The sequence below is a fragment of the Arachis stenosperma genome, chromosome 9 (assembly GCF_014773155.1).
Source record: "Arachis stenosperma cultivar V10309 chromosome 9, arast.V10309.gnm1.PFL2, whole genome shotgun sequence".
Classification (NCBI taxonomy): domain Eukaryota; kingdom Viridiplantae; phylum Streptophyta; class Magnoliopsida; order Fabales; family Fabaceae; genus Arachis; species Arachis stenosperma.
The window spans coordinates 155005168-155028736 of NC_080385.1; the positions used below are offsets into that span (position 1 = coordinate 155005168).

A 23569-nucleotide genomic window follows, 5' to 3' on the forward strand; every position below is an offset into this window, starting at 1 on the left:
GCCAATGTAACCTTAATTATTCGTAATTGAAATGAACGCTAAGGTCAACTCTTTTCGAAGACTATAAACTATCACAAAAACAAACGCACAGAGAGCGTTAACAAACTAACAAGCTAGCAAGCATGGCTATTAGGATCCAGATCCCCTTCACCCTTCTCTGTCTCCGTGCTCCTCAATTGTGCAACTACTAGTCGAATTTTTATGGTTAAATTGAAAGGTCAACGTCCCGTCTCCATGCTGTATTCATTTAACAGAAGAAAATACCATTTTAACAAGTCATTCATTAAAATAGATTCTCTCAATTTTATTTTTAATTAAGAATATAAAATATAATTTTTTATTTTTTAAATATTTGTTATATTTTTTATCCAATTTATAAAATATAACAAAATCATACTTTATTTTTTTAATAGAATAAAAAATTGAGAATACAATCCCACCACTTGTCCGTACAGATAACGAAAGAGACGTAACTAGCTGTAATAACAAACAAGGTTGACCTGGCAGCTTCCTTGACTAGCTTTCTTCTCCTCCTCTTAAGTCACAGAAATTTATCTTCAAAGACTATAAACTACTACTATCACTACCACATAACACAACACATCCTCCCTCTTTCCCGAAACTGGAAAAACTTAAACAAATCCATAAAACAATAATCATGGGTTGGAATTGGATGAGGATCACCTTCAACCTTGTCTCGGTATCACTCTCCCTGCTGCTGCTCCTCAATTTTGCAACTACCGCTAAAGCACAAGGTCCCACATATATTTACAATATTTGTTCAGACAACAAGACCACTCCCAACAGCCTCTTCAAAAAGGATATTAACACCCTCTTCTCATCTCTCTCTTCCAACGCCACCGCCAACGCTGAATTCTTCAACACCACCGTCCCTGGCACAAACTCCAACGACACGGCCTACGGTCTCTTCATGTGCAGGGGCGACTTCTCCTCTTGCGGGCAGTGCGTGGTCAACGCCACACAGAAGCTTTCATCCGATGCAGATTGTTCCTTATCAAAACGAGCCATCATTTGGTACGACGAGTGCATGGTTTGGTATTCCAATAACCGCTCTATCTTGTCCACAATGTTCACGAGGCCCGGCGTTTACCTCTCCAACACGGGGAATGTCTCCAACCAGGAAAGCTTTATGAAGTTGTTGTTCAGAACCATGAACGAAACGGCGGAAGAAGCAGCCAAGTCCCCTGTTCTTGAAAAGAAATACGCTACAAAGCAAGCCAACATATCTGGTTTTCAGAACCTTTATTGTATGGCTCAGTGTACCGATAACCTCACACCACGAGACTGTGCCAGCTGTCTAACTGAAGCCATAACCGAATTAACGCCTTGCTGTGGAGGAAAGCAGGGAGGGAGGGTTCTATTCCCCAGCTGTTTCGTTCGGTATGAGTTGTACCCTTTCTATCGCTCTAATGCTTTGGCTCCTTCGCCTTCACCAGCTGGACCAGGAGGATTTGTTCCAGCCACACGATATTTGTATAATGATTCAAAAGATACGGAGGATCCTGTTTATCTTAATTGCACTTGCTCGAGTAACAATAAAGCCTCAGACTCCGATAAGGACTTCCAGTTACATCTCCGCACCCTCCTCTATTCCTTGTATTCCAACGCCACCAGCGGTAACTTGTTTAAGAAGGTGGAAGCAGGTATAGTGTCTGGGCTCTTCATGTGCCGTGGTGACCTTCCGTCCCGCCTCTGCTCACAGTGCGTGGTCCTTGCAAAAGATCGAATTTGGTCCAAGTGCCGCTTCTCCAAAGAGGCTGTTATTTGGTATAGTCACTGCTTGCTTCGCTATTCCGAAGCAGATATCCGCTCGACGTATATAGCAAGTCCTTTGTTTAACGAGTTCAACATGACCAGCAGCTTCATTTCTACCCAGCAGCAAAACTTCTTCAATACTCTATCTGGTATTTTACTTAGATTGACCAACCTGACAGGTGACAATGGTAACCGATATTTGACAGATAAATCAAAATTGAATCCCTTTCAAACTCTTTACACTCTGGCTCAGTGTACGCCAGATCTCTCCAGCGATGACTGCACAAACTGTCTCCGTGATGTGATTGGATCAGCAATACCATGGGCTCGTTTGGGAAGTGTCGGTGGAAGAGTTCTATCTCCTAGCTGCACTCTTAGGTTTCAATTATTCCAATTTTACAGAGGTGATGATGATGCTCCACCTCCTGAGCTACGTGGTGGTCCTTCTACAACAGGTGAATGTTCACTAAAATCTTTTCTTATGAATACAACTATATTTGATGTACTGTCTACAATAAAATTACTCATTACAATTAATTATTAATATATGGGAAAGTATGAGGAGCCAATGAAATATTTATACAATGTGTATTTAGCATTTTTATTATCAATACCTTTCTTCTTTAAAGGACAGAGGCTCCGTGAGATGTGCATGCTGATTGAACCTTCTCACCCCGTTGCGCTGCAGGTGGGGAGTAATATGGTCAAATATATCCTATTGAAAGAGTCAAAAACAGTTTAGTCTAATCCATAGTTTAAGATTATCTTGATCTTATAAGTAGAACCCAAAGAGAAAATAAATTAGGGATAAAATTATAAGGACAAGAACAGAATTTTATTATGACATGTTAAATTCTTTCGTTTCTAATTTTGCAGCATTAGCCAAATGACAATATTAAGATATTTATAAAAGTATAAAAGAGAAATGTTAGATCATCATTAAAATTTATTGTTTTTCATCATTTAGTCATTAATATTTAAAAAAATACAAAATAAAATATGTTATTGGGTTACTAGACTAAGAATTGAATTAATTGGTAAGTGATAGTCAAAAATAAAATTTTTTATGATTTCATAATATTTCTCTTTATAAAACTTTAGGGATATAAAAGGAACCCAAAATTTATTCAGATAAAATTACTCTTACTATAAATATTAAAGACAAATACTAAATATTAACCCTCTTTCAATATATTTTCAAGAGTAAAGTATTGCTTTTATTTTCAACGTTTGGAATAAGTCTTATTTGTGTTCCTAACGTTTAAATCGTCCTATTTATATTCCTAACGTTTATAAAAGTGGTTCAATGTTATCCTACCGTCAATTATACTAATAGATCAGATTGTATTTTTCAATTATTCTCACTTAGATGTATTCATTCTTAATTAGGTCTTATTTAGATATGTTCGATTTTAATATTGTACCCAAAATTTGTATTCAGGCTCAATTATGTCCCTAAAAAAGTGAATTATGTAAATGTTACAGTGATTAGTTTCAACTTTTAATGAGTTATTCTAACTTCAAGAAAAGATTTTTAAAATTCTAACTAAAGCACATAATATATAATTGATAGCAGGATAATATTAAATTATTTTTACAAACGTTAGGGATACAAATAGGACGATTTAAACATTAGGGACACAAATATAACTTACTCTAGAAGTTGGGACAAAAGCGATATTTGCTCTATTTTCAATCAAATGACTGAGATTTCCAAAAAAAAAAGTTAAAACAATATAAGAATCTTGTGTTAGTCTATTTATACTAAGGTGAAAGTTCAAATCCTAAGGTGCTTATACTTATATCATACATCATTATTACTTCTGACACTTAGAGGAGTTGATTGTTTTTCTGCAGAAAATGGAAAAGGCCACTCCCGGCGAACAATAATCTCAATTGTTGTGCCCTCATTTGTTTCGGTGATACTCCTCTGTTTCGGTTGCTATTTGCTTCGGAGAAAAACAAGAAAGAGCGACAAGAATATTCTTAGAGAAAACTGTATGTGTTATTAAAAAATGATCATTATAATAATGATAACAACTCCATTGATCTCAACATTTCTAATGTCAAGAAGACTGAAAACTTGTTTTATAATTCATCATGCATATTGATTTAGTTGGTGACGAAAGTGCCTCTATAGAGCCATTGCAATTCGAGTTGGCTATAATTGAAGCAGCCACGAACAACTTTTCACATGAGAATATGATTGGAAAAGGTGGATTTGGAGAAGTTTATAAGGTAAATAAATACATGCAAAAAGTATTGTTTTTTTAGTACTTTATTTTTTACATAAATATTCATTTATATTTTTAGGGCATTCTTTTTGATGGACGACAAATAGCAGTGAAAAGACTCTCAAAAAGTTCCAAACAAGGTGAACATGAATTCAAAAATGAAGTGTTATTGATAGCCAAACTCCAACACAGAAATTTGGTCACATTCATTGGTTTTTGCCTTGAAGAACAAGAACGAATACTTATATACGAATACGTGCCGAATAAGAGCCTTGATTACTTTTTATTTGGTCTGTCTCCTTTGACTTTTGACTCCTACTTGCTGAATTTTTTTCTTTCATCTTATTTTTTTCAATTCGTTGCTACATACTCACTTCAATACTTCATCACTTTGTGAATTTTGTAGATGGTAAACGGCTGTTGAGTTGGTTTGATCGATACAATATTATCAGAGAAACAGCTCGAGGAATTCTTTACTTACATGAACATTCTCGACTTAAAGTTATACATCGTGATCTTAAACCCAGCAACATTCTATTAGATGAAAATATGAATCCAAAAATATCAGATTTTGGTATGGCTAGAATTGTTGAAATAAACCAAGATCAAGGAAGTACAAATAGAATTGTTGGAACACAGTATGTTTTGAATGTTCAATTATATATTTTTCTTTGTTTATTTATTTTTTCTCTTATATATCTTGTAGTTAAACTAATATTATATTTTCTTCATCTAATAAATAGCGGTTATATGTCTCCTGAGTATGCAATGCTTGGACAATTTTCTGATAAATCCGACGTTTTTAGCTTTGGAGTCATGCTTTTGGAGATTATTACTGGAAAGAAGAACACAAACTCTTATAAATCACACTATGTTTATGATGGTCTCCTGAGTTACGTGAGTATAATATTCTGCTAGGTGTTTGTTTTTTACACTTTTGCTCTATGTCATTTCCCATTAACTGTATTCAAATTGATTCATAAAAAAATAAATAGAAAAAAAGAGAGTTGATGATTTATATAATGATTGTGGGAGGTTGCTGTGTTACAGGTTTGGAGACAATGGAGGGATAACATGTCATTGAGTATATTAGACCCAAATATTAAAAATAACTATTCAGAAATTGAAGTCCTTAAGTGCATTCAAATTGGTTTATTATGTGTTCAACAAGATCCTGATGCAAGACCAACAATGGCATCCGTTGTTACATATCTTAGCAGCCATTCAATTGAATTGCCACTTCCACAAGAACCTGCATTTTTCATGGACAAAAAGATGGACCAAAGAGCAGCTGCACAAGAATCAAGTTCTGGTTCACATCCACTTTCACAAAATGAAATGTCTATAAGTAACTTTCTTCCTAGATAATAGTATTTAACTTTTGACTAACGTTCTGTGCAAACAATTGCCATTGCTGTTAGTATAAAATTAAGATAAGATTTCAATTCTACTTTGGAGCTTGTATGGACTGGGGATCGAATTATGATATCTTTTGTTATTCCTTAGTGTGTTGTTGATTATATATTTTGATCCTTAAATTTAAACAAAGAATTCATGCTATTAATTAGGGACTACGCAACTAAGGAACTAGCCAATTATGTCTGTTTACGTGTGTTTCTAACATAAGAATAATGAGATTGTATATAGGGAGATTTTTGTAGTTAAGTTGAAGGAGTCAACCATAGTCCCGAAGCCCTGTTCTCATTTTGTGGTTTTATTTCCACACAAGACTACAAGGGTAGAAGGACATACCATTCCAATAAGCAATTACCCACTTTTCCGGGCAGAAAACGAAAGAGATGTAAGTTGCTGTAATAAATAACAAGGTTGACCTGTCAGCTTGCTTGACCTGCTTTCTTCTCCTCCTCTTCTATCTTGCTCACACCTACACACAAAATCCTGATTCTTCACACACTATAACTACTCCTACCGCATAACATAACACAATAACATCCTTCTATTCTGAAACAATAACAGAAACTAGCATGGGTTGGAATTGGATGAGGATCACCTTCAACCTTGTCCCAGTATCACTTTCCCTCCTGCTGCTCCTCAATTTTGCAACCACCGCTAAAGCACAAGGTCCCACTTATGTTTACAATATTTGTTCAGACAACAAGACCACTGCCAACAGCCTCTTCAAAAAGGATATTAACACCCTCTTCTCATCTCTCTCTTCCAACGCCACCGCCAACGCTGAATTCTTCAACACCACCGTCCCTGGCACAAACTCCAACGACACGGCCTACGGTCTCTTCATGTGCAGGGGCGACTTATCCTCTTGCGGGCAGTGCGTGGTCAACGCCACACAGAAGCTTTCATCCGATGCAAATTGTTCCTTATCGAAACGAGCCATCATTTGGTACGACGAGTGCATGGTTTGGTACTCCAATAACCGCTCTATCTTGTCCACAATGTTCACGAGGCCCGGCGTTTGCCTCTCCAACACGGGGAATGTCTCCAACCAGGAAAGCTTCATGAAGTTGTTGTTCAAAACCATGAATGAAACGGCGAAAGAAGCAGCCAAGTCCCCTGTTCTTGAAAAGAAGTACGCTACAAAGCAAGCCAACATATCTGGTTTTCAGAACCTTTATTGTATGGCTCAGTGTACCGATAACCTCACACCACGAGACTGTGCCAGCTGTCTAACTGAGGCCATAACCAAATTAACTCCTTGTTGTGGAGGAAAGCAGGGAGGGAGGATTCTATTCCCCAGCTGTTTCGTTCGGTATGAGTTGTACCCTTTCTATAGCTCTAATGCTTTGGCTCCTTCGCCTTCTCCGTCGGCAGGGCTAGTTCCTCCTCCACCTGCAACTAATTCATCTCATTCCGGAGGTAGTTTTAGTTCTGATGTCTTATTATACCTTCTTAGGAGTTAGGAGCATTTTTGCAACTGTCATTACTTCCATTTTGGAAATGCAGGAAGTAGTGGACTATCATCCGGGACTATTGTTGCAATTGTGGTTCCAATTGCAGTGGCTGTGCTACTGTTTGTTGCGGGCGTTTGTTTCTTAATTAGAAGAAGAGCAAGGAAGAAGCATGACTCTGCACAAGATCCACAAAGTGAGGATATACTTTTTTTGGTTCTTCAAGCTTTGCAAACTCTGCTGTGTTGTAATTCGATCCCATAGACTGATAGACATATTATTTTTGTTCTGTTCTTAGCTGTGACCGAGATCTCTAGCATTGATTCGTTGAGATTTGATTTGAGTACAATTGAAGCAGCCACAAAGAAATTCTCTCAAGATAACAAGCTTGGAGAAGGTGGATTTGGTGAGGTTTACAAGGTATGGTGTTGTTAAGCTCTTTTTCTACAATGAAAGCGTGATTATATCTGTGTAGGTGTAGGCAATAACTGGATACGTTTATGTGTAAAATTCAGGGCTTGCTTCCAAGTGGACAAGAAGTAGCTGTTAAGAGGCTCTCTAAAGGATCTGTACAAGGTGGAGAAGAATTCAAGAATGAAGTAGAGCTGGTTGCCAAGCTTCAACATAGATATCTAGTCAGGCTTTTGGGATTTTGCTTGCAAGGAGAAGAGAAGATACTTGTATATGAATATGTACCCAACAAAAGCTTGGACTACATTCTTTTCGGTAGGCTCATCACATTACTCTTCACAGTTCATTATTATACTGTACAATTTCAAGTTTTGTTGAGAGAAACTGAGAATAACTAATATCATATTATCTAGTATTCATTGACCGTGAGAAAATTGTATTTGGTTTTATTATTTTGAGGTGTTTATTATTTTGAGGTGTTTAGTATTTTGAGGTGTTTTAGTATTTCCATCTTTGCTTTGCAGATCCTGAGAAACAAGGATTGTTGGATTGGACAAGACGATACAAGATTATTGGAGGCATTGCTCGAGGAATTCAATATCTCCATGAAGATTCTAGACTTAAAATCATACATCGTGATCTTAAACCTAGCAACATATTGTTGGACGAAGATATGAATCCAAAAATTGCAGATTTTGGTATGGCAAGGTTATTTGCTGTTGATCAAACTCAAGGAAATACTAGCAGGATTGTTGGGACATAGTAAGTTGGAGTTTTCATTATCTTGCACTATGAATTTTCAAACAATCTAGTACCAGAATATTGGTAGTTTGAATCAAACAAAAATAGAAGAGCATTGCCACTTTTTCATGTTTCTTTATCACCCCCCACCCCCCTCTCTTCTCCCCTCTGTGCTGACAGTGCATTATTAATGTTTCAAATGTGTTTTAGTGGCTACATGTCCCCGGAATATGCGATGCGCGGAGAGTTCTCGGTTAAGTCTGATGTATACAGTTTTGGAGTCCTTGTTTTGGAGATTATAAGTGGCAAGAAGATCAGCTCTTTCTATGAAACAGATGCTGATGACCTAGTGAGCTATGTGAGTAGAGAAAATATTATGGTTTGGGTTTGGTCCTACTTGATTTACTCATTTGTATATATCATAACATAACAAATGCTTGATGAAAATTTGATATAGGCTTGGAAACTCTGGAAGGAAGGGACACCCTTGGAATTGATGGATCCCACGTTGAGAAAATCCTATACTCCAAATGAAGTTATGAGATGCATCCATATTGGTTTGCTCTCTGTCCAAGAAGATCCAGCAGATAGACCTACAATGGCAACAATAGTGCTTATGCTGGATAGTTATTCTGTTACTCTACCAGTACCTAACCAGCCAGCATTTGTCGTGCACAGCGGAACCGATTCAAACATGCCCAAGGAGCTGCAATTCAGTGGAGCTACAACCAATGTATCAGTGCAAAATTCTGTCAATGAGATGTCAGTTAGCGAAATGGATCCTAGATAAGATATTAAGATTGAATTGTTCCACGAGGCTTTGAAAATTTTATATATTCTTATACATATTCTATGGACTTTCTTTATTAAGGTGAAAGTTCAAATTATTGTAACGCTTTGTGGTTGCTTATTTTTCAATATGAAAAAGTACTTTTTTGCTTATCAAGAGAATACAAATATGTGACGTGAAGATAAGATGATCAAGAATTCTGCACTTATAAAGGGTATCCACTCATTTGCTGATGCAATACAGTTAAGCCATCAAAATTCAATAAGGAAAAGTCTAGGACCAGCAACTTTTGTGTTTTTTGGTCAGCACTTAACCATCAAAACAAAAGTGAGTGATTTCCCACCATTAGATCTCACACCATTAAAAATACTATTGATGACCAATTGATGGTTACAAAACACCAAAATTGCTGGTCCCCTAACATTCCTCATTGAATAAAACCTTAAACCATTACTATCTTCTTTTGCTATTCTTTCCTCTTAATAATTTAACAGGTCTAATTGGTCATTTTCTGCAAAACTAAACTCTGATTTGCGCTCCAATCTTTTATCTCCACCAATGCGAAAAATATTTCATATTTCTTCTATTTTAATGCTGTTTATTTAAAAAGTCCATCATCTTCCCTAATTCAATGTGGCTATTTGTATTTATATATTCAATCCTCTTCAACCCCCTAGTGGCTGTCCTTGTCTACATTACTATACATGATAAAAAAATAATACGTTCTAAAGAAAAAGTTAACATTTTGGAAAATTGCAAAAATTACACTCTTTCACAATCCTTTCTGGAGAAGAAGAAAGACCACAAACATGGCTTCTTCCTATTACTGTGTAATTTCCTCTGTTTTCCTCTTTCTCTTTGGATTCCTATTCTTTCCAACCGAAGCAGTTCCACTTTACAGTTCTCATTGCTGCACAGACTCTCTCAAATTCGAACCAAACAGAACCTTCCAAACCAACCTCAACCTCCTCCTCTCTTCACTTACTTCCAACGCCACAGAAGGCAGCCATTTCTACAGGACAAGAGTTGGCAGCACCGCTCCTAACACTGTCACCGGCCTCTTCCTCTGCCGAGGCAACACACTCTCCGCAGCTTGCCACGACTGCGTAGCGGCCGCAGCCACCGAGATCAAACGGAGGTGCCCCGTTGAGAAAGAGGCCATAATATGGTAAGACCTAAGAAGCACGGACACACCAAATTACTGCCGTGTCCACGTGTCGGACACGCGGTGGACACGGACACGCGGTGGACACGTGTCCGACACACCTGAGCACGTGTCGCAAAAAAAAATTTTTTTTTTATTCGGACACGCCATGACACGGCACTGGACACACGAGGACACGGCACTGGACACACGAGGACCCGGCATTGGACACGCCAGGACACGATTGGCATGTAAAAATTGCAGAAATTTTTTTAAAAAAGAATTACCTTTAACCCAAAAAAATCTTGGACCCCATAAGCACAAGGAGTCTCTCACACATTTTAAATAACTCATAAAAAAACAACCCTCATTTTTTACACGACCCTTCACCTTCAGAGCATAGCAAAAGTCACCCTCCTCCACGCACCGTCCTCTGCACGCAAGTCCTCTGCGCGCCGGTCCTCTGCACGCAAGTCCTCTGCAGGCCGGTCCTCTGTGCATTGCTCCTCCGGCGATGCTCCTCTGCGAGTCGCTCCACTGCACGCCGCTCCTTCTACCTCTGTGCGCTCATCTCCCTATGTTCCCATCTTCTTTGCTTCGTGCTTTTCTCCTCTCTGCTTTGCTCCTCTTCACCCGTGGCACTCTTTTGCCACAATAGTTGTTGCAAATCGTTGCTTGCAGCAACTTAGCAACTTAGGGGTTGAGGTAATTTCTTTTGAACTTTTATTTTATCGTTAGAATGTTAGCTCACTAAGTCTATACTCCATAGTTACTAGTTACTACAAATAGTTACTTGTTATCTGCATTATTGATTTTTTTTATTAAATTATTTAGGAATGATGAGTTCTCTTGGGGTTACTGGAACTGAAAAAAATGAGGACTCTGCGGATAAGCCTTTATGGAAATTTGTTGTGAAAAAAAATAAGGTTGGGTCAGTCAAGATATCTAACTTTTTGACTTCATATTATATATATGATATATATTATGACTTTTGATTTTTTTTCTTAAAATTTAATATATATATGCCGTGTCCGTGTCCGGTAAAATTTTAATTTTGGTGTGTGTCCGTGTCCGTGTCCGTGTCCGTGTCGTGTCCCGTGTCCGTGTCCGTGTCTGTGCTTCTTAGGGTAAGACATATGCATGCTACGTTACTCCAACCAATCAATCCTGAACAACATAGTACCAGGAGTGGACTTATTCCATGCAAAGAACGTGTCAGTCAAAGAGCTTAAACGGTTCAACGAGTTGCTGGCTAATTTGTTAAATGGTCTTGCATCCAAAGCTGCAAATTCCATGGAGGATAATAAGTTTGCAACAGGGGAAGTAAACCTCACAAGCACAGAGACTCTTTATGAATTGGTGCAGTGTACTCCTGATTTGTCCTTGTTTGATTGCAACATGTGTTTCAGCAGTGCCATTGCTTCTGTTCCGAATTGCTGTGATGGAAAACAAGGAGCGAGGGTGTTGCTTCCAGGGTGCAATATTAGATATGAGGTCTACCCTTTTTACAATAGCACCAAATCACTTACTCCATCGGTTCTTCAATCTCGCCATTCAGGAAGGAATCGTGTTGAAGTAGTTCTAGCATTTGTTACTCCAATTGTTGCTGCTATGGTACTGTTTACTTTTGGCATATGTTCTGCCATGGGAAAACAAGGAAGAGATGTGATTAAATTGTGGAAGAAAACGGTAATATATAACTAATAAGATATTTCTTCAATTGGTTAGTTGGTTAGTTAGGGTTGTAACTGTTTTCCTTTCTGAGACATAGACTGCACTTGCGCTTGAAGATGATTGCAGTGGGAATTGTCAGAAGTGAATGATTAATGTGTTAAGATGATCATGCTACTTCTACCTTCGGAAATTCAAGAATGGATTTCCTTCTTTATCAAAAGTTACCGAAGTTGCAAACAAAAATGGCAAACATAATTAGAGTTAAATATATATAATCGCCAATCTTATCTCTTGGTATTTGTTCTAAGGTGATTGCTATAGTGCCTAAAAATGTTTGTCTAATTTACTAAAAAAGATTAAAAATTAATATTTAATTTTAAAAATATAAAAATAAATAATTATTAAATATTTAAAAATTACCATAAAAAATAAATTAAACAAAAATTAAGTATCAAATTATAGGCACTATAGAATTCATCTTGTCCTAATTGCTTAACCAATATAAGCAATTGAAAAGCTGCACTCTTTATTGAGAAAATAATTTTTTTCTTCTTGTTTGATTTTTGCTTTTAAAGGACAAGTCAAAAATGAATGCTGTGAATTGCACGTACGAGGAGGCGTAGGGACACACGTTGGATTACATAATTGTGCTCATCTATGTTGTCATCAGTGTCCAAATATTTGAGCATTGTTTGATTTTGCCACCTGGTCATCTTTGTTTAGATTTTTAGGCTAGTGTTTCCATTCCCAATGCGCCTAGTTCGATTATCATGTAAACAATAAATAAATCTGCATGAAGTAAAAGCAAATCTCATTTTGATGAAAATAGTTAGTTTTTTTAGTAATACTACGAAATCAACATAATTTTTTTTTTTTTTGGGCAAGAAAATCAACATAATTTATTATTTATAGTTAGCAGTTGATCAATAAATTTAAAAATATTTAATTATTTATTAAAATTATGATATTAAATTATTGAAAGATGTTCACGTATATTATTGTACTAAGTTGGAAATTTTTTGTTTCAATTGTCCAGACCATACAGATTTAATTTAAACAATGTTAAGGGTCATGATTTAGTGAAATTAATCTATTGTGGACCGCAGGTGATAGAATTTAAGCATGGACATGCAACCGTGTTATCCGTTTGCGTGAAATTGAAGGTAACCCTTGTGTCCTGCTCAGCTAGAATGTAGCTTCGTGGTGCACTATGAAAAAGCCATATTAGAAGCTTAGCAGAGCCGACATCATGTTGGGCTATTTAAGCAAAATTTTGTCTAATTATCTAATAATATATGTAAATGGCTTGTTATAAAACATTTGCGTTCTTGTCATAATGCAATGTGTTTGGTTTTGTAAATTAAAATTAATAATTCATTTTAAATTTTAAAATTAATAATTTATTTTTAAATAATATATTTTCAATTCTTTATAAATATATAATAATATCATTTTTTGATAACATAAATATTAATTAATTTACAAAAAATATATTCTAAGATAAATAAAATGGATATTAATTTATTGAATATAAAAATGATATTTAGTTAATTATAAATTATATAATATTCTCTAAAATCTAAAATTTTAATTAAACTCATAAACTATACATTCTAATTTCTCATTAATAAAAATTTATAAATACAAGTATAAAAATAATGTTAAAGATAAATTAGTAATATTATTTTGTTAACTAAAACAACGAATACGTACCATTATTTTCTATTCTATTTCTTTACGAGAACCACATTTGTCAGCCAAGTGGATATTTTACCTTTCTTATGAATCCGACTTCCAATAATGCTTGCACTTATTATTTCACGATCTATATTCTTTTTTTTTTTTCCAAATTTTCGACGTTTTTGCTGGATAGGTCGGGAGCTTGGATACACAGTGAACTTATGAGACATCAGGTCGAAATCTATATTAGGCATGTCGAAGGCTTTCCAGACGAAAATGTCAGAGTTTTTTCTTAGAAGGTCAATGAACTTCTTTTTTAGTCCTTCTTCCAGGTTGCATTGGCCCCTATATTTGTTGTTTTCTCGAGCTGATCTCCAATCTGAACTTCTTCCACCTTTTCTCCACATTGGGATCGCAATTTTTCCCGAATTCGAACATCTCCAAACTCGATGGTGTTGACTTCCTTTTCTCTCGGGCTACCTTTTAAATTAAGACTTTCGTTGTAAAACTTGCGTGCTAATTTTTTATATCCCTTTATAGTGGCAATTCCTTCTACAGTAAAAAACTTCAGGCATAGATGGGATGTAGAAACGACTACTATACAAGTCAGTTCAAGGTTGTCCGACCTATTAAACCATTGTATACCGAAGTAACGTCAACAATGATGTAATCAATGCTTAATATTTTTGACTTTACATCCTTTCTAAAAGTAGTATATAAGGATCGGAGATAAATCCAAGAGATCGAATTGGCGTATTCCCCAGCACAAAGATGTTATCTGGGTATGCCTTTGGATCTTTTTCTTTTAACCCGAACTTATCAAAGTAGGTTTAAACAATATATCTACCAAGCTTCCTTGATCCACTAGTGTTCTATGGAAGTTTGTATTGGCAATGATCATTGTTATAACCACGGAGTCGTCATGGCCAGGCATTATCCCTTAATGATCTTCTTTAGTGAACGAGATGGTTGGCAAGTCGGGAGATCTGCTATCTTCCCCGACTTGGTACACCTCTTTAAGATGCCTTTTTCATGATGATTTTGATATCCCTCCTCCAACAAATCCTCCAGCCATTAATCATGTGTATGTGTTGTTCGGGAGTTTGAGGTAAACGTTCTTGTCGTCCTCCTTCTTCATCTTTTTTTTCTTTTTCTTTAATCGTCTAATCTATCTGTCAAGTACCTATTTAGTCCATATTCTCTAGCAAATTTTTCAATGACATTCTTTAAATCATAGTAATCATTGGTAGAATATCTATAGAGTTTGTGATATTCACAATCTTTTGTCTAACTTCTTGCTTTTTTGTGTTTAATCGGATGAGAAGGTAAAAATTTCTCGATATAACATATTTCTTTACCTTTTTGTCCAAGTGTGTTTGTTGCCTTTAAATATGATTAAAATAAAGTTAATCATTCACCACAAAAAAGCGAAATGAAGTTAATCTAGTCGAGTTTACATAGTAAGTAGTAGCATTAGCATTTTCAATAATCATGTAAGTAGTAGTAGCATAAACTTTAAAAAAATTCTAATGACCCAATATCTTCAAGGTTGCCATTTGCTTTACATCAATAAGCTACAAGCTGATTACCTGTTTTTAAAGCTATCATTTTTTTGACATTTTTCCTCTTTAAATAAGGTTAATTTAGTCATTTTTCATTCAATAAAGAATAATTTTTTACTGAATAATTTTTCGTACACATGAACTTTATGTTCCATTTTCTGTCAGAGTACATGTGAAAATTTTCCGTATATATTATAGGAAGCTTATCACCTATTCTATAGTACGAATTTGAAACTTTTTCGTTCCAACTTATTTAATCATTCAAATTTAATATAAAAAATATTAACGGTCAAGATTGAGGTGGAAAACATGTTGTGGGTGTGCAATGTAAGTGGTTTATAGGTGGTCTTCAACTGGTAGTTTTCTTATCCAATTCTCCTCTGACAAAATTGACACTGGTAAAAAGATTTTTAAGACTTCATTATGAGTCCAGCCATAATTAAATAAATTATTCGAGCCAACATTGCGTATCACGTAATCTTTTTTTAAACGGGTCTTCAAACTTTTACAATATTAGTAACAACATATACTGTTTAACTCAAATAAAATATTAATATAAAAAATTGTAAAATCAAATATTATTATAAAAAACTGTGAAATCACCTGAAATTAAAATATACTAATTTAAATATATATATATATTTTGCTTCATTTAGTTTTTGAATAATCTCTAAAAATAACTTAACATATAACAATTAAAACAAGACTCTGATAATATTTGAACTTAAGATTTCATATGTTTTATCTAAATTTTACATTATAAAAGTATTATTAGTATTTTATTTAAATTCAAATAAAAAATATTTACATATTTGCTTATGTTAATTTGTGTATAATATAAGTGTTACGTTGGGTAATCGAAGGTTAACGGGCTGAATTTGTTGGGTTGGCCCAATCGTATGAGGGAGGAAGTCTTTGAGCGGATTTGCGCCTTTAGAGACTCCTTTCGACTTGTGAGTGTGAGAGAATGGGGGGTGGTACCTGCAAAGACACTCCGATGCCTAAGTTAGTAAGGGTGTGAGCAGGTCTAGAGAGTATTGGGACTTAGAGATACCTGAGGGGTGTCAGTGTATTTATAGTGGTGAACCAATAACCACTGTTGGAGTAGTTTCACCTATTAGGGTGGATAACCGTCTCTTTATCTTAGGGAGGTTACGATATGACTCCTGGAAGTGGGTTGAAAGATTTTAGGGGCAGTTATTATCTGCCAGCTAATATTTGCTCTCGACTTCTTTAGAGCAAGTCGTGGGTAGAACCGACTTCTTGAGAGAAGGTCGGTGTACTGAGGAGCCCAACCTTGTGGTTGGATTTGTAGTTTGGACCTGGGTCTTAGCGTTGGGTCAGAGTATGAACAATAAGTATATAACAAATAATTTTTATATTTAAATATAAAAAGATAAATTTAAATCATGGATATATTTTAAAATTTAACTGATACGTAAAAAATTTTACATGTACATTTAATCACAAATACTACATCATAAAAAATAATTACTATTTTCATTGATCGCGTGAATGATTATCCAAAAAAATGAATATGGTTACACGAATGTGTAAAACATTTTACATTGTCCGAGCATAAAAAATTAAACTCTATATTTTTTTGGTTTAATTATTTGGTTGATCCTTATAGTTTGAATTTTCAATTAAGTCCATATACTGTTTTTTTTTATTGAGTCATTATACTATATCAGATTTTATAATTAAGTCCATGCCGTGACAAAATACTAAAATTAACATAATATTCCGTTAAACATAACGAATATGCCTAATATTTGACTTAAAATTTTGTATAATTTAACAAAATATTCCATTAATTTTAACGTTTTTGTCACGGCAGAGACTTAGTTACAAAATTAGTATTTTTGTCCATAATGTTATTTTTGCCCATATTGATTTATGTGTATTTTCTAGTATTTTTATGTAATAGATAATATAATTATCTAGTATATTCAATTATAAGTAGATAAATTTATTTTTATTTGTTGGTGTGAATATTTTTTTAAGATGATATTCTATGGTGTAATTTTAAATTTTAATTATAATTATTTTAGTTTATGTTTAGAAATAATTAAAGAAAAATGTTAAGAAAAAATGATTGAAAATAAAAATAAAAAATATAATATAGAAATATAAATAAACTTTATTAATTATAATATATTAGAATGTATACCAAATAAGTATTTGTTGTTGTGTTAAAGCTAAATATACTTAGAGATATTTTAAATAATTTATTTGATCCAGAAGATATAAAATAGAGTAATATTAATAAAAGTGTTATTGAATATGTTTAAGTAAATCTAACGTTATATATTCTAAATATTTATAATTAAAAGTTGTTATTATAGCTATTTTAATTAAATATTAATTATATTTAACTATCATGTTTTAATTTAATTGAGATGATAAGTATAAAATTTAATTGATTAGTGGTATATTATAACGGATTTAAATTTTAAAACTATTAATGATAAATGATACTCATAAATAGGTACAAATGTTTTAAATATTAGAATTTATATTTTTTAAATCATTACTAGGTTGAAATTTATTTATTTATTGTCTTAAAAAATTATAAAGTTATTATTTATAAAAAAATTATTGATAACTTTCACAAGCAATTAAGCCAGTTATTGAAAGCCAGCAATCCAAGGGACAATGAACCTCTTATAGCTGCTCATTTATGTCATTTCATGTCTAATTTAGAGGATTTTAGAATCTTTTAAAAAGTTGCTAAAGGATAAAATTAATATAGGAACCTTTTGCTTATTGGAACAGCCATGTTCCATAAAAGTACTTGGAACACCTGATAATTTTCCTAAATTATTAGACTAAAAATATTAAACTATTACTTTAAAAATATTAGCTAATAATTTCATTTTTTCATCTTTATTTATTAAGTTAAAGTATTGAGTTATATATTTTCACCATATATGTTACTCTAATTTTTAGGTTCAGTTTTATATCTTTTACAATTTTGTATATTACAAACTTGAAAATATATTCTATACATGTAATTAATTAATTTTCTTCAACAACTTGTTAAAAGAATAAGAAAAAAAAAGTGTTAAAAATTAAAAAATTGAATTAAATATATTAAATTTTAAAAATTTTCGTCTGGTAATCTTAATATATATTTGTCAATGAATTATAATTCAAATGATATAATCTCTCCATACTCATTTAAGATGTCGCAGATTTGAGTCCTCCTATTTTTGGTAAAAAAAAACTTAAAATATATTTATTAACTAATGATTTTTTTTAGAAATATAGTATATTTATTAATTTTATTTTTAATCGTATTATTTTATATCTAAAAATAAAAGATGTATAAAGAAGTGCACTATAAAATAGCAGAAATTATTTTTAATATGAAAATGAAGATGGTGTTTTGGTTGAATATTGATATTTGAAGTGTATTACAGTATTGTGAAACTCATTCAACATGCGTGTTGCACTACGCCCCCCACGTGTTGGCCAATACGCTGCCACGTGTCCAACACGCCCCCCACGTGTTGGCCAGAATGCTGACACGTGTCCAACACGCCCCCCACGTGTTGCACCACGCCCCCACGTGTTAACTTTTCACCTACAAAATCCACCCATCTGTAATTATACCAAATAATCCCATTTCCCAAAAAAACACCAATATTTCTTTGGTATAAAAAAAAAATCAGCCATAAAATAGTGTCAATAACATCATTTTTAATTTGTGAGAATTAAGAAGATTAAGCAAAAGCCATTATGAATTCTCAATCCTTTTAGGTTTTAGCCATCAAACTTGACTTTTTGGAACTTATGTGGTCCCCTTTCAACTTGTGTCATAAGTCCCTTCTCAATCTAAACCAAACCCAACACTCCTGGGTCCAGTTTCACTTACCCTCGCCTTCAATCTGATTGTCAACGTCACTGAGATCCAGATTCAAGTATAACAAAAGCATAGCTAAAAAGTTTTGACCCCAACAAAAATATATATAAACGAATAATATAACTTGTACCCCTATTCTTTCTTTATTTTCTTCATTCTCCCCTGTTGTTTAATGGTCAGCATTTCTGAATTTGATTATGTTCTGTCTAACCAGTTTTCGTTGCAGTGAAGCTCCATAGCATCTCCCTCACCGGAATTTAATTCACATCTTCAAAACCAGTCATTAAACAAAGAAAAATAACTGGACTGATACTGAGAGCGGAGAACAAAGAGATGAGAACTTGGAAATCCTCTGCAACAAACTTGATAGTACTTGTGGCTTCGGTGTTCGTGTTTATGAGCTTTGAAAGTGAAGCAGCTCCAACATTCACCTCTTATTTCTGCACAGATGGATCCTATTACCTACCTAATTCTTCATATTCCTCCAATTTAAATCTCTTCTTATCTTCCCTCATCTCCAACGCTTCTCTCCACCACGGTTTCTACCGCACCACCGTCAACCAGGGTGAGATCAAGGGCTACTTCCTCTGCCGCCCTGACGTCACCTCTACCCTCTGCAGCGACTGTGTAACCACCGCAGCCAAAGAGATAAGGAAGCGATGCACCAATCAAACCGAGTCCATAATCTGGTACGACGAGTGCATGCTACGCTACACCAACCTCTCCTTCTTGAACAACATAGTCCCCGGAATGAACCTTTACAACGAGAAAAACATCTCTGACTCCGAGCTCCAACAGTTCAACGATTTGGTGGCAACGACGCTGAATGAAATTGCTAAGCAAGCTTCAAACTCTGCCTCGGGTGATTACAAGTTTGCTACCAAAGAAGCTGCCATCAGAGGGTCGCAGAAGCTCTACACGATGGCGCAGTGCGTTCCTGACATGTCCTCTTATGACTGCAACATGTGTTTCCAAAGTGGCATCGCTTCCATTCCAACTGGAAAACAAGGCGCACGATCTCTGCTCCCAATTTGCAATCTCAGATACGAGCTGAACCCATTTTACAACGAATCGTGGTCGTCCACTCAACCAGTTCTTCCTCCATCTTCAAAAGGTATCTACCTATCTATCCTGCGTTATTGCCTTAGACCTGTTTCAGGGTCTAATGGCCTTGTTTTAGGTAGTTGTAAAGTTCATGACTTTGTGCAGGAGGAAAGAGTAATGCCACTTTAATTGTTGCCATTGTTGCCCCCATTGGTGTTGTTGCGGCACTTTTCATTCTCGGCTGCTGCATCCTTCGTCGGAGGTCAAGAAAGAAGTATAGTTCATTTGCCCGGGATTCAAGTAATCTCTTTTTTCTTTATGGTTGCACTGTTATTCCAGTTAATTGGTTTCGTTTATTCTGATTTGGTTACTCATGGAATTACTATCCCTGCTGTGTAGTTCGGGAGGATCTTACAGATGTCGAGTCGTTGCAGTTTGATTTCGCTACAATCGAAGCTGCAACTGACTGTTTCTCAGATGAGAACAAGATTGGTCAAGGCGGATTTGGTGTGGTTTATAAGGTTAGGGTCTTGTTTATGCAAAAATGTAGAGACATGTTTTCTGTGCTAAGTTAAGTACTACATTTGATTTGACTAATTTCATGTTTGGTTTTTCAGGGTGTTCTCCCTGAAGGACAGGAGATAGCAGTGAAGAGGCTTTCATTGACATCCTTGCAGGGTGCAGTAGAGTTCAGGAATGAAGCTACTCTTGTGGCCAAGCTTCAACACAGAAACTTAGTGAGGCTCTTGGGATATTGCTTGGAGGGGCGTGAGAAGCTGCTTGTCTATGAATACATACCAAACAAAAGCCTTGATTACTTTCTATTCGGTTTGTACCTGTTCAATTCTTCAATTACTTGAGATAATAGTGTTTACATGGAACAATGGTGTTGGAAGGGGTTGATTGATGCATTTTTATTCTGTGATAGGTACTAACCCTGCTATTATTGCTAATTTGGATATTTTTCATTTGGCAAAATTTGCAGATCCTGTAAAGCAAAGAGAGTTAGATTGGTCAAGACGCTACAAGATTATAACTGGCATTGCCAGAGGAATTCTTTATCTACATGAAGATTCTCAACTTAGGATTATACACCGTGATCTCAAAGCTAGTAATGTTCTATTAGATGAGAACATGAACCCAAAGATTTCAGATTTTGGTATGGCAAAAATTTTCGAGGCAGATCAAACTCAAGTGAATACAGGACGGATAGTTGGGACATAGTAAGACTGAGAATTCTCTCTTATCCAACTTAATCTATAGACTGTTAGTGTCGTAGTTGGATTTGTAAAAGAATAAAAAGAGAAGAAAATAAAATAAAATTCTTTACTAGAAATTTATCTTCTTTGTTCTTAAATATTTTTAACATTGGTATGATAATGTTGTTCCAGTGGTTATATGTCTCCAGAATATGCAATGCGTGGACAGTTCTCGGTGAAATCTGATATCTTCAGCTTTGGTGTATTAGTTTTGGAGATTGTTAGTGGCAAGAAGAACACTGAATTTTATCAAACACATCTTGCTGATGACCTCTTAAGCTATGTGAGTATTTGACAAGTGTAGATGATTCATAACTCAGCTACAAATGCCAGAGGATTAAGAGATTTTGAGCTCAAATACTAACATTGTATTATAACAGGCTTGGAAAAATTGGACACAGAACACGCCTCTGGAGCTGTTGGATCCAACACTGAGAGGCTCTTATTCAAGAAATGAAGTCATCAGATGCATCCATATTGGTTTATTATGTGTTCAGGAAAGTCCTTCAGCGCGGCCTTCAATGGCGAATATTTTGCTCATGCTCAACAGTTATTCAGTGACTTTATCATTACCACGACAACCAGCTTCTTTCCTGCATGGAAGAAAACCAAACAGGCTACAAGATGGGCTTGATTCTGATCAGTCTACCACCTCTTCAGTTCCTTGGTCTATCAATGAAGTATCCATCACTCAACTAGTCCCTCGGTAAAGGATTGATTTTATGAGTTCCTCAACCCAAACCAGTTGTAAATATTGATACCTGAATGAATTCTGGTTTGTAAAAATTATGAATGAAATTTTTAGTTACAGCTTGACAAAGCGTTCTGAGGAAGATTCTCTAGTCTGCCTCTGGCAGGGGTAGTAACTAGTAAGCCTGTTAAAAATAATTTGAGTATATACCTATTTTGGTCCTTAAAAAATTTCAAACCAGACATTTTAGTCCTCAACTAAAATTAATTACTCGATTGGTCCCTAACAATTAATTATGTCAGTCACTTAAGTTCTTGGCTCCGTCAACTCTAACGAAAGACAAAATAGTCCCTGACAACTCTAACAGTGGACAAAATGATTCCTCACAACTCTAACAAAGAACAAAATGATCATTGATCCCTTTATTCGAAAACGATACTGTTCTTCCCCAATTTTTATCATATCTCGCATAACCCTAATATTCATACTCTCCTTCTTCACATTCACAGTCTTCTTTTCCATCTTTTTCTTCCTCCTCTTTAGCTCCAAGATTAAGCCATAGTGTAATTGCCACACGTGTTGCACCTACCTCAACATGTTATGGACAACACGCTTCCTAAGTCTTTGTGACTGGTACATCCACCTTCTCTGCACTTCACCCACCAGAAGCATCCACTTTCACGTCTTCGATAACATCACCTCCAACCCTGACATCCACGATATCCTCAATATCAAGTTCCACAACTATCCAAGGGCACGCCTTTCTCCACTCTCCGGCAAGCAATATAGATTGTTGGACATTAGGACATCATGAGAAGATTCTCTTTCAACATCATATGCAAATTCTCATTTGAAATAGACACCGAGTGCTTCATTCCTTCTTTCTCGGACTCCAAGTTGGCAGACAGTTTCAACTCGCATCTAAGCTATCAGTAGAACGAGCAATGTCGTCGTTGCCGCTCATATGAAAACTGAAGCGATTACTGAACATTGGTTCGGAGAAGAAGCTGAAGAAAGCGATCGGAGTGGTGGACAATGTGGTGTCATGGAGATGATAGGGCAGAGGAGGAGGGAGATGACAACAACGACGACGAATCTTAACAAATCAAACTTGCTGTCTAGATTCATAGGATCCATCGAAGACGATAAGTAGTTGATGGTTTCAGTGGCTAAGAGAAGGGGGGTTGAATCTTAGCCCCCTTTTTGCTTGCTGATACTTGCTGGGCTTAGAAGTAGCTTTTCTGATTTTAGCTCGTCCCTAGTCACGAGACATTTTCATTTTGTCTCGTCACTTGACACGAGACATTTTTTATTTTTCATCTGAACAGTAAAAACAGAATTGAAGTAGGAAGAGAGAGAAGATAACACCCAGATATATCCTGGTTCAGCTGCTAAGTGCAGTGCAGCCTACATCTAGTCTCCATCACAACAATGATGGAATTTCACTATAATCATCCAGATTACAACTTGTAAAGTGCTAACCTAACTTACAAGGGGATTCCCACAGAATCATGAAACACAACACAGATGTACAAAGGAACTCTAAGACATCTATGGCTTTTTCTTTTAATTTTGCACTCTCTGCCTTTTTCCGCTCTATGGCTTTTTCATACAAACCTCACTGTTTGCCTTTTTCCATGAGACTCAAGACATGACAAAATTAAATAGAAAAATACAAAACAGAAAACATTGAAGGAGAAGAAGAACTGCTAGCTTAGGTAGCTCTGAGAACTCTGTGCCTTGCACTCTCAAATCTTACTCCTTAATTCAAACCATGACTGTTCACCCCTTTTATAGAGAAGTGAAGCCTTCACAGTTTGAAAACACA

The 23569-nt window shown here is 35.3% G+C and overlaps 5 protein-coding genes across 6 annotated transcripts; all 5 read left to right on the top strand.

Annotated features, from left to right (window-relative positions):
* Window positions 1–560: 560 nt before the first annotated feature.
* LOC130947562 (cysteine-rich receptor-like protein kinase 25) lies at window positions 561–5508 on the top strand. Of its 2 annotated transcripts, none has more exons than XM_057876263.1 (7): window positions 561–2231; window positions 3634–3774; window positions 3893–4014; window positions 4090–4300; window positions 4417–4648; window positions 4754–4902; window positions 5061–5326. In XM_057876263.1, exons 1-7 carry the CDS (start codon window positions 659–661, stop codon window positions 5081–5083), a joined length of 2451 nt encoding a protein of 816 aa, XP_057732246.1. In that variant the 5' UTR covers window positions 561–658; the 3' UTR covers window positions 5084–5326. The 2 variants fall into 2 exon arrangements, with proteins under 2 accessions (XP_057732246.1, XP_057732245.1); XM_057876262.1 differs by having other exon boundaries at window positions 563–2231; window positions 4754–4907; window positions 5061–5508.
* A 68-nt stretch (window positions 5509–5576) lies between these two features.
* Window positions 5577–9016, top strand: LOC130947567 (cysteine-rich receptor-like protein kinase 10). Its single transcript, XM_057876266.1, has 8 exons — window positions 5577–5811; window positions 5988–6845; window positions 6933–7073; window positions 7176–7297; window positions 7393–7603; window positions 7813–8050; window positions 8240–8387; window positions 8487–9016. The coding sequence occupies exons 2-8, from the start codon at window positions 5996–5998 to the stop codon at window positions 8817–8819; spliced, it is 2043 nt and encodes a 680-aa protein (XP_057732249.1). The 5' UTR covers window positions 5577–5811; window positions 5988–5995; the 3' UTR covers window positions 8820–9016.
* Window positions 9017–9628: 612 nt separating this feature from the next.
* LOC130950188 (putative cysteine-rich receptor-like protein kinase 9) lies at window positions 9629–9991 on the top strand. The gene has a single exon (XM_057878722.1). It carries the CDS (start codon window positions 9629–9631, stop codon window positions 9989–9991), a length of 363 nt encoding a protein of 120 aa, XP_057734705.1.
* A 909-nt stretch (window positions 9992–10900) lies between these two features.
* Window positions 10901–11898, top strand: LOC130947575 (cysteine-rich receptor-like protein kinase 25). Its single transcript, XM_057876276.1, has 2 exons — window positions 10901–11652; window positions 11735–11898. Exons 1-2 carry the CDS (start codon window positions 11104–11106, stop codon window positions 11780–11782), a joined length of 597 nt encoding a protein of 198 aa, XP_057732259.1. The 5' UTR covers window positions 10901–11103; the 3' UTR covers window positions 11783–11898.
* Window positions 11899–18882: 6984 nt separating this feature from the next.
* Window positions 18883–21860, top strand: LOC130947571 (cysteine-rich receptor-like protein kinase 10). Its single transcript, XM_057876272.1, has 7 exons — window positions 18883–19861; window positions 19957–20091; window positions 20191–20312; window positions 20409–20619; window positions 20777–21014; window positions 21183–21333; window positions 21431–21860. The coding sequence occupies exons 1-7, from the start codon at window positions 19081–19083 to the stop codon at window positions 21758–21760; spliced, it is 1968 nt and encodes a 655-aa protein (XP_057732255.1). The 5' UTR covers window positions 18883–19080; the 3' UTR covers window positions 21761–21860.
* The last annotated feature ends 1709 nt before the right edge of the window (window positions 21861–23569 follow it).